Consider the following 11,649-nt stretch of genomic DNA (forward strand, 5'->3'; position numbering starts at 1 on the left):
AGCTGTACAGAAGAAACAGCTGCATCTACAGCCATGGTGGTCAAAGCATCAGCGGCTTCTTTTGGAATGCAATTACATTTGCAAACTTTTTATTATTATTATTTTGTGTGTGTGCTTTAGGGAAAGAAAAATGCACAAAAATTGTAATTTCTACTTACTCATTGACCACATAAAAATATATATATATTATGAAACTATATTTTTCAATTTCATATGTTGTATTTTAAAATGAAGCTCAAATAAGTACTTCTGTTACTGCTTTCTGATGAGAACATCCTTAATAAAAGAGAACCATCAAATCTAGCAGGACTTGGGTGTAAAACAGCTTTTATTTTGAAGGGGCTCGGTGGATGTTGGACATGCATTGACGTGCATTTGGCTCTAACTAGACGGAGGCAGAAAGAGAGAGAGAGAGAGAGAGAGAGAGAGAGAGAGAGCAGAGGGTTTGATCGGCGCTCTGACTCTGTGTTGTGCAGACGGAATACTGAGGCTCCTGCGTTGGAAGGGAAACCTCTTCATTTGGCTCCAAAGAGGATTTTAAATGAAGGTTTCGGGTTTGCTGCTGAGGATCGCGGATCTTTGTTCCGTTTATCTCCCCCGCCGCGGGATGAGAAGCTGAGGGACGGGGACAGGAGCACCGCGGGGAGACGCTGCGTTCAGCTCGGCAACAAAGAAGCGCTCAGGGAAGCTGCTGAGGCTGAGGGAACGTCAAGTTATTCCTAACAAACAGAAAGTCGTGCCGCGGATCCTTCTTCGCAATGCTGCTCCACGGACTGCTCCGCACGGCGGTCTCTCTGCTGCTCTTCATCCTGCCCGCCTCCTTCAGGGTCAACGCTCAGTACGGAGACCGAGGAATGTCTATCCCGGAACACGGATTCTGCCAGCCGATCTCCATCCCGCTGTGCACAGACATAGCCTACAACGAGACAATCATGCCGAACCTGCTGGGCCACACGAACCAGGAAGATGCGGGACTGGAGGTCCACCAGTTCTACCCCCTGGTGAAAGTGCAGTGCTCCCCGGATTTAAAGTTCTTCCTCTGCTCCATGTATGCACCCGTGTGCACTGTGCTGGAGCAGGCGCTGCCCCCGTGCCGCTCTCTGTGTGAGCGCGCGCGGCAGGGCTGCGAGGCGCTCATGAACAAGTTCGGCTTCCAGTGGCCCGACAGCCTCGCGTGCGAGAAGTTCCCGGTGCACGGCGCGGGCGAGCTGTGCGTGGGCCAGAACATGTCGGACCGCGCGGAGACGGAGGGGCCCGGGCACTACCCCACCGCGCGCTCCCCGCCCGAGCCCACGCACGGTCAGTTCAGGTGCCCGGGGCTCCTCGTAGTCCCCCCCTACCTGAACTACCGCTTCCTGGGGCAGGAGAACTGCGGCGCCCCGTGCGAGCTGAAGAAGTCTCATGGGATTATGTACTTCAGCGAGGAGGAGCTGAAATTTGCTCGAATTTGGATCGGAATCTGGTCGATCCTGTGCTGCGCCTCCACTCTTTTCACGGTGCTGACCTACCTGGTGGATATGAAGCGCTTCAGCTACCCAGAGCGGCCCATAGTCTTCCTCTCTGGCTGCTACACCATGGTGTCCATCGCCTATATTGCTGGATTCCTACTGGAAGACAAGGTGGTTTGCAATGATCGCTTTGAGAAAGAGATGAGGACTGTGGTGCAGGGCACCAAGAAGGAGGGCTGCACCATCCTCTTCATGATGCTCTACTTCTTCAGCATGGCCAGCTCCATCTGGTGGGTCATCCTGGCCCTCACCTGGTTCCTGGCGGCCGGGATGAAGTGGGGCCACGAAGCTATCGAGGCTAACTCCCAGTACTTCCACCTTGCAGCCTGGGCCGTTCCCGCCATAAAGACCATCACCATCCTGGCAGTTGGCCAGGTGGACGGAGATGTACTGAGCGGGGTCTGTTTCGTGGGCATCAACAGCGTGGACGCCCTGCGAGGCTTCGTCCTGGCGCCTCTCTTCGTCTATCTCTTCATCGGGACTTCCTTCCTCCTGGCCGGATTCGTGTCCCTCTTCCGCATCCGGACTATCATGAAACACGACGGCACCAAGACAGAGAAGCTGGAGAAGCTGATGGTGCGGATCGGGATCTTCAGCGTGCTCTACACCGTGCCGGCCACCATCGTCATCGCCTGCTACTTCTACGAGCAGGCCTTCCGCGAGCAGTGGGAGAGGACGTGGGTCAGCCAGTCATGTCAGACGTACGCCGTGCCGTGCCCCATCCAGAACCACCCCAACATGAGCCCGGACTTCACCGTCTTCATGATCAAGTATCTCATGACTCTCATAGTGGGAATCACTTCCGGCTTCTGGATCTGGTCTGGGAAGACCCTGAACTCATGGCGGAGGTTTTACACGAGACTGGCCAACAGCAAGCAGGGCGAAACCACAGTTTGACGGGCTTTTCACAAACTCTCTCCTGTTTTTTGGACCCGCCAGAGACCTTCGCTCTGTTTTATTGTACATACACATTTGTGAGATTTTTTTAAAGTATATATTTGTATTTAAAGGCTGAAAAAAATAGTCCATCTTTTTTCATCTTTGGATATGTTGGAGAAACATCACAAAAAGCCAGCTAACCGTAGCGAATCCTGGTGTCTGTCTCATGACCCGATTTACTGTGGACACCCATGGGAGTACTTCACACAGAGTGTTTGTGTCTGTAGGTCGGTGGAGTACTTGTGAACGAGTGCAGGGTCTATTCTAAGAAGAGTCCCGTGAAACCCAAGTGCTTCCTCGTGGCCTCCTCTTATCCTGATTAACCAGCTGCACCTTGTGTCTGAGGAAGCAGCTTATGCTTTCTGAGGCCTCGCGTTGGCCGCCTGGGACAAGAAACGCGGTGCGGTGTATGACTCCTATTTTTTTATCAGGAGTCACTGAGACAGATGGTTATGAACAGTGTATTCTATGGGCCCTTGCAGATGTAACATTCCTCTGTTAAAGTAAGTAAAAAAAAAAAAAAGAAGAAGTTCTTATTGCCGTGCAAATGGAAAATAAGGTTTCTCCTGCAGAGCTCCGGCTCTGAATCAAGACGGTTTTCACTCTGTCATTTCTTTTTTTTTTCTTTTTTTTCTTTTTTTTTTTGCATATATGGGAATCCTTAGTGCCAAATGCCTTCCTCCACAGAGATACAGCAAACCTGAGCAAAATAATCTTCAGAGCACATTCAAATAAAACAAGGGGATTTGGGATTGGAAATAGTTTCGGACACATTTAGCCACATATTTAGGAGATTTAAGGTAAAAATAGAATAATTTTAAATTTTGCTTTTTAGACACCTTGGGATTTTAGATGTCACTACAAGGAACTTATAAAAAATGTTAAAGAATTAAAATCATGTGACTCGTAGGCAAATTTTGGCCATTGATAAATTGCCCTAGAAATTATTATGATAAACAATAATGTTGTTTTGAGACCATTTTCAAGTAATAGAATGATAATGGCAAAAATAATGCAAGGTTGCCCTCTCAAAGATCAATAAACTTTAATTTAGTAAAGAACACTAATACTGGAACTGGAAGATATTTGAAATATTCTCCCCCAAAAGCCTCCAACCAAAACCAAGAAACAAAATGGAAATAAAAACCACCCACCACCGAGACCATGAATGAAACGGATTATGAGGAGAATTGCTCTGTAAAAAACATTAATTATCAGAATGGAAATTATCCAGCTGATTTTAATTGATCATGTGGTCAACTGATTTATTGCTTACTGTGAGAGGCTAGTAACTGATCAATTTAATAAGCTGCTGGTCAAAAACTTCATCTTTTGCAACCTTTGTTGTGGAACTTTTTCAACTGGTGATAAATCGGGCCGGCAAAGGAAATGTGGTGGAACGGTTCTAATTAAAAAGATCTGCAAAAAGTTTAGTTTTGATCAGGAGTCATGATGTGACCCATTTTATTGAGTCAACTGACTCAAATGGGGTTAGGAACCAAAATAAATGGGAATAAGGAAATACAGAGCTGGAAGCGATAAATAGGATTAATCAGGTTAATGACGATGAATCAACTATTGAAATAGTGATCAACTAATTTAGTAATCAATTAATCGTTCAAGTGGAGTGTACAGACTCATAGACCATTTCCTAAATGAATAACATATTCAGAGCAGTAAACAGCACAAAATAATCTATATTTTGGATTTAAGATTAAAACCATTTCTGTCTCAATATGTTTGACACAGAACTCAGTTTCAGGTTAAAAAACAAAGAAAAAACATTTTCAACCAACTCTTACTGTCCAATTATTAATCTTAATAAATAACACCAGATCAGCCCTGCGCTGTATGGATGTTCAGTCCAACTGAAAGGCCTGAGCTTTCCACTTGTTGATGTTTGAAATTCATCCTTTGCTCCAAATGATCAAGTACTCACTAAAGGAATGCTGTTTTTGCATTTTAGGCAGTAAGTGTTTATTTTCTTATTTCTAAAATTTATAATTGAATTAAAAAGATAAAATCTGCAGAATGGGCCCGTTTTCATCTGATGAATCGATTATTTGGCTGAATAATCGATAGAATATTCAATTACTAAAATAACTGTTAGTTACAACCCTAAAGTAAAGATTTCAGAGGAGGATATTCGATTCAACGAAGGTACATGTGTGATTTGAGAGTTTTTTGACCATATATCACCATAACAGTTAACCTGTAAAACAGTTATCAAGTACAAAATGGCGTTAATAAGTGATTGTGTTGGTCCAAAATAAGGGTTGAAACTGGTGATGGTGTGAAATGACCCAAGTTAATTAATAATTTAATATAATAAAACCTGATCATTCACAGATTCACATCTATTCCTCCACAGCTCAGAATTAGAGTATTAATATATTTTGATGAAATTAAATGAAGAAGCAGCAGATGCTTTAAATTTCTCTGCAAAACTCATTTAAAGAGTAAAAGTAGCTGGTTTTACTCACAGGTGAGAAATGATCAAATATCTGTCAAACTTTGGAGATTTTTGACAGTTGTACAAATAATTAGCAGAACATCTAAAGAAAAATAATATGGAGTGGTTTCATAATAACTATTTTTAGAGCAAAAAAAAAAAAGTAAACCATGAATTTTTTGGATCTTACAGCTTTTATTGCAGTCTTTCTGGGTCTTTATTTGACATAAAAACAAATGTAGCTAAAAATGATAGAAAAATGTTAGATGTGCTAGATGCAATTTTAATTTGTAAGGAGGTAAATCCAAGCAGAATTATTGATGCAGCTGGCCTTGCAGGATGTAATCTGCATTATTTTATGGGTAACGAAGCTCTGAGAACGTTCTGGGTCAAAGTGAAAGGCTGTGGGCGCCACATGATGATGCATTAGAGGGACATAAACACCAGGACTCTTCATTTTAATCCACCATGGAAAATAATATTCTGACAGTTTATGGAGATGTGTGTTGTCCATAGGATAGTGGGTCTCTGAGGGTAAACAGGATGCTGTAATGGAGGGATCGGGGTAGGGGTAGGGGTGGAGGTGAGGGTGGGGGAGATCCATGAATATGTAACCTTGTTTTTTACTTGGAAGCTGAATGTTTGAGTTGGTGTTCAAAGGTCCGTCGGTGAGGTGCAGATTGTGGAGAACATGGCTGCAATGCAGGACTGAAACGCAGCCAGCAGCTTGCATGTCTTCCACTGCAGAAAGGAAGCGTTGTGTTGAAATGCAGAGTGGCCACTCACACACACACATACACACACATGCACGCACGCACACGCACAAACATGTTTGTCTGGCTATCTTTGTGGGGACTTTCCATTGACTTCCATTCATTTCTACAGCCTAAACCTTACCTTTACCCTTTTCCTAACCCTAACCATCACATGCCTAACCCTAACCCTAACCAAAACTCAATTCATACCTTAGCCCTAAATCTGACCACTGACCCAAAAACAGGGTTTCCCCTCGTGGGGGCCAGGCTCCGGTCCCCACAACGTAGTATATGTCAGGAAAATCATCCCCACAAGGTATTACAAACAAACGCACACACACACAGACTGCGTATCCTTGTCAGATTCTCTTCCACACGGTGCTTCCGATTCCTAAGAACTCTTTTTTTGTCTTGACGTATCTACAGTTGTCATGGCTTTGAAGTAATTTTCATTACCTTTGCTATGAAGAGAACATTTTATATTTATAGAAAAAAAATCTTATATAAGCACACACTACATTGATTTCTTTATAAATAAAAAACAAACTCACCAGTTCAACTTTTGAGCTATTTGTCTAATGTCTTTTCTTCTGTCAGACAAGTACAGCAATCGGCCTTATATGTCTGTTATGCTCTGAAGATTCCTTCAGATGAAGCTAATATGTGGCTTGGACGAGCCGATTTCAGTGAGCATTCTTGGTATTCTCTCTCTGAGCAGCTGCAGAGGAACGGCGAGGAAAAGGAAATTCTTTACATGAAAGATGTGCTGCTGAACTTTCAACTATGCAGACAGTAAAGATTGGAATTTATTATTTTTTAAGGGGGGCTTGCTTTTTAACCCAAATTCCTTTTTGTTTCCAGAAGTTGGTTTGAGAGGAAATCAAGTGAAAAACACGCTCCATTTCATGCAGCGAAACAGCCTGGCTTAGAGTTACACAGATAGTACGATGGTGTAGACATTGTTCTGTCTACATTGTCATACAATCTGTGTATCAGACTGTATGACAGCATAAGCTCACCTATCAACAATCTTTGCTGCTTCAAACACCACCAGGCTGAGCCTTATCGTAAAGGTGATTAATTGGTTCCTATAGAAGGAGTTTAGTGTTTGACAGCAAACCTAACAACCTTTAAACTTTTCCTAGATCTACATTCGGTCAGTGTAGGGGCTCTGCAGCTGCAGTGGCTCTCTGTGACCTACTTCTAACAACTTTGGATTAAAAATGAACATGAACAAATGTTTTCAAATGCAGACACAGTAACATTCATGTTTTAGCAGTTTATCTATTTAGAAAGAATGGAATTTTGACAAATAATATTTTTAGGTCTATTTTTCTTATCATTAGTGTTAGACTGTGCTTTTTTTACATAATTTTTTGTAAACATCAACATTACAAAGGTATCAAAGTGTTTCAAAGTTTTAAGTTGTCCTTTTTGAAAATGTCTTTTTTTTTAAAGACAACTTTCAAAAAACTCATTGTGAGTACATTGAGCAGTACTCGCTGCTCAATGTACTAATGGTGGATCAGCTGCAGCTTAGCAAAGAGGAAGTGAGAGGGGACGACCACAAGACTGATTGACAGCAGTAAGCCCCTCCTCCTGGCTCTAATTGGTTGTTTTGGACTTAGTGGTGTATTTCTGCAGTTAATACTGAGAGCACTGGGAGAAGGCAGAGGAGTTAGATTTTTTTCATAGATTATCGGTCTAATAAAAATTATAATTTTAATAAATATGTAAAAAGCTTTTTTTTTAACTAAAAGTTACATACTGCAGCTTTAACACACATCACTTAAACACTGAGGCAGCTACTAATTGAATGTAACTGGTTTATAAAGTTAGTTTCTATTTCAATTGAAATAGCAAATTTTAAGGAGCCATAGGAGTTCACTTTGTTGGTTTCTTGACCTTAAACCACTTAAAGCTGCAGTATGTAACCCTGATACAGAATATGGTTTTTATGTATTTGTTAAAACTGTACCATGTTGTGACAGAACAACATGAAACAAGTAATCTCTGAAAAGATCAATTTCCTCCTCCCCTCTGAACTGCTGCAGTCTGAAGAAATGCATTTCTTTGGCAAGAAATTTAAAAGTTCTTTAAATGTATATGACTGAAAAGAAAACATTTTGTTGCAATTACCACATTGCTTTTCCATATATCAACCAGACTTAACATTTAGAGATTCACCAGCTCTGATCACTCAGCTGTTATCCAAAATTTTATCGTCACCGTGTTCCAGAAGACACAGAAACTTATGACTGTAAATTAAAGCTGTGGTTGACAGAAACAAAAGGAATACCCAACAACTCAGAAACTTTCAGATTAATCTCAGAAATTATTTTCCTGACTTTGAAAAGTCTAAAATTTGCAAGAAAAAAAGTCATCGCACATCTTTGACTTGGAACTAAGAAGCTTCCACGTGTTTTCAAGAATTTCTTTGTTTTTCGGCAAAAACGTACTCCTGTTTTTTTTTTCGTCTACAATGGTCCTAGTACGCCATTGTAGGGATGTCCTTTGTGTGTAACTTATGTCAATAAATTAAAGATGAACAACAAAGGTGATGCACCTTATGTCTCCCAAAGCTCTGGAATGTGACTTGCTCCAGAGAAGACCTTATGTGTTGCCACAGTAGAGCCTCAGGGTTAAAAACAGCCTCCAGCCTGCTAAAGCCGCCATGTTGAGGCATCAGCTGCCACAGCCATTGTTCCTGCTCTCTTCAACTGTTTCACAGCTTTTACATCACCACTACCCCAACAACTCCTGACATGGACTGTCACATACATAGACATCTGACAACTGTGAAGACTGACCTTGGGGGCTGGGACGTAGAACATATGTTTCACACAACAACACTGACTGAGTCAGTTGCTTTGTAAATAGAAATGTGAGGCTAACATGTGGCCATCTGGAACAGACTGTTTCTCTGTGATTGTGACAGCAGCACAGTATAGTTGTTAAACGTTGAACCCTGAAGCAGATCAACACTCCTGTGCTCATCGCAGCAGAATCCCTACATCTGGTTCTACTCTTTGATCGGAATATGGTCACAACATGTTCTGTTGTTTTACAAATGTCCTGCTTTATATGCAGCTGAAAAAAATATGTCTGTCTTCTGTGTAGAAAACTTCACAATCTGACAAAAGGAAGTGAGAGATTTAACTTATTTTCAAGAACTTTTTCAAGATCAAATAAAATGTCTGATTTTTTATATTAAAAGACTCTTTTTACACACATTGCATTTACCATTATAGAAGTATAATTGGAACATTGGTAAGATAATGATCTTAAACCTTGTTTTGATTTAGTATGTCTCCACACATGGTAGAAAACATGCTAGTCTTCACATGCTTGTCTGATAGTCTGGTAGACTATCAATCAATCAATCAAGTTTATTTGTATAGCACATTTCAGCAACAAGGCAGTTCAAAGTGTTTTACAGTACATCATAAAAATATAAAATCATATAGCACACAATCAGCAAATGAAGCATTATATTTGATCAGGTGCCATCTTTACTCATTAGAATGTTGATTAATGTTTCACTGATTGTTTCAAAACTCAGCAGGTGGGTTTTTAGTCTATATTTAAAGGAACTCGGTGTAGACTCGGTTCGACTATGGACCAACATTTGTTATATTTTCAGCTGATGTGGTTCTCTTTCACACTGCACTGTGTGTAATGAACCAAACCTTTTGAAAAACCTGTTTCCCCCTTACCTGTAGGGGCGCTGCACCAAGAACCATTTAGGGAATTGGCTGCGCTGCAGTCCACTTCCTGCTTTTGGAGCGGTCTCCGGTCTGCTTGGCATTCACATGTGCATTCTAACCGCACCTGAGTCCACTTGGTAGGTTGGTAGGTGAACCAGAGTTCACTTTCTTGGTCCACGTCAGAGCTCGATTGTCCATTCACACCTCCACACATGGCTTTGTAGACAAACAAACTGGAGTTGAATTAAAACAGACTTAATGGAGCTGGTGGGAATTCTCCCTTATTCTACTCTAACATAACATGGGAGCTAGCTGACACAAACAGTTCAGTAGTAACAGTGAAACCACATCATATCTCATGTCACTCAGTGTAAATATGGCAGAATAAGCGTAAATCCTGGGGGGCCGGGGGGAATCCGGACCCCCCCCCCCAATTTTGGAAAAGTCTAGAATTGCCCTCCCCCCCAAAAAAAAAAATAAATAAATAATTGAAGAAACATTAGCACTTAAATAATATCAATATGAAAAGGCAAAAGAAACAAAGAACGAACTAAATCTGTCATTCATCTCAGAAAAAAATAATTTTTAGGTCCCCCCCTACCATTATTAGAACAATGGTTCAGTCCAAAGTGTAGAGGAGCAACAGCTGCGCTACTGAACGACACAGGCTCCTCAGAGCCGCTGACTGTGGAGCTAACTGTTAGCTGTGGCTCTGCATCACAAAAATAAAACCCTCCAGTAAGTAAATACTTAAAACAAAAGACATGTAAACATTTTATTTACCTTCACTGCTCAATAAGAAGAAACACATCAACAATAAAGTTACTGTAGTTCGTTAATTTCTTACTTTGGCTGAACCATGATGAACTACCTCATTAGCAAAACTGCTACACTGCTTTCATAGACTTAAGCTTTTTTGTCAAAGGTAGCAATCATCTGATTCATATTTAGCTCTTTAACTTTTAGTTAATTAGAAGAGTTTGAAACGGGAGGAGGGGCTGAGCAAGTGGACCAGCTCTGCGTGGGAGCCAAGAACAGAGAACAGATAGAAAAAGAAAGAAAGTGATGCCTTCATTTCTCATTGTCTTCAATAAAGGTTTAAAACCACAAAATAAAATCTGAATATTTTTCTATATAAACCCTGGTGCTCAAAGTGTTAAGTGTTATGTTTAAGTTATGATACTTCCCAGATATTAATTTCTATCTACTTATTTGTTCTCAGTCATCCAGGACATGCCAAAATTAAAAAAAACTTAACAAGTTATAATTTAAACAGCCAATAAATTGAATTGGGAGCCATTTCAATAAATCAATGCTTATGGGGAATTTTAATCGTTACTCATTAAAGCTTTTTTATTTAGAACCTTAAATTTTTGTAAAGGTGTAGCAGCAGAGATTAGATCATTCAAACTAAAAAAAAAACTCGTTTCTAAGCAACAATTGAATTTTAGTTTTTTTTTGTTTGTTTGTTTTCCTCAATAGGTTGCTTACTTAGAAAAACGTGTTTGATGTGCATTACTAGTCATTTTTGGTCCTGCGGCTTGAATGTGGTTTAAAAAAGTTTTAAACCACATTTTACGTTACATTTCACTGTAACTTTGCTGACCCCTCCAAAATTGGTCTTAAGAAATTTTCCTCTTTAACCCCATCCTGTCCCCCCCGTAGATGGGATCTACACCCTTGTTCTCAGAGTGCCTTCACCATGACTGTCAGGAGACATTTAAGTTATTATAATGAGAATGTTGTGGTTCTGGCCTGTCTGCCTGCTCTGTTTCCCTCCTCTGCCCTCACCGCTGCAATCAGCTCCTCTGGACCACCTGCACACAACCACACTGCAGTGCAATCAGGCTTATTCCATTCACCTGCTCACCAACTGTTATATTCAGCCTCAGACTGGCAGACAGTGCCAGATTTTTGAAAGCCCTTGGGTGTGAGTAGATATCCAGCGTTGCCTCTTTTTGCCTGACCACAATCTTGACCATGTTTTGCCTTTTGGATCTCCCTGCTTTGCCTGGCCTATGTTGGATACTCTACTCATTTCTGTTCCCTGGACATGACCTTGTTTCAACCTCTCGACTTTCACCTTCTGCCTCGCCCCTTGGAATTGTCTGCTAGGATTGCCTTCAAGAGCCTGACCTGTTTCTGTGCCCAGACCTTGGACTCCAGCCTGACCCCCCAGATAAACTTATCTGTCTCTTTAGTTCTGACCCTGCCTCAGCCTGTCAACATCTGGGCTCAGTTTTCTCCTGAATTTTTCCCCCCAGCTGTGATGACCAACCCCTGGAGGT

The 11,649-nt window shown here is 41.4% G+C and overlaps 1 protein-coding gene across 1 annotated transcript; it reads left to right on the top strand.

Annotated features, from left to right (window-relative positions):
- Nucleotides 1-388: 388 nt before the first annotated feature.
- Nucleotides 389-2,970, top strand: LOC106959643 (frizzled-1-like). Its single transcript, XM_015052353.1, has one exon. The coding sequence runs from the start codon at nucleotides 759-761 to the stop codon at nucleotides 2,403-2,405; it is 1,647 nt and encodes a 548-aa protein (XP_014907839.1). The 5' UTR covers nucleotides 389-758; the 3' UTR covers nucleotides 2,406-2,970.
- Nucleotides 2,971-11,649: the final 8,679 nt, after the last annotated feature.

Source organism: Poecilia latipinna, unplaced genomic scaffold (genome assembly GCF_001443285.1).
Source record: "Poecilia latipinna isolate Pla-1442-1.1 unplaced genomic scaffold, P_latipinna-1.0 Scaffold1105, whole genome shotgun sequence".
Classification (NCBI taxonomy): Eukaryota; Metazoa; Chordata; class Actinopteri; order Cyprinodontiformes; family Poeciliidae; genus Poecilia; species Poecilia latipinna.

Bases quoted from the DNA above. Each gene is read 5' to 3' on its own strand.
- LOC106959643 (XM_015052353.1), top strand. From the start codon at position 759: ATGCTGCTCCACGGACTGCTCCGCACGGCGGTCTCTCTGCTGCTCTTC.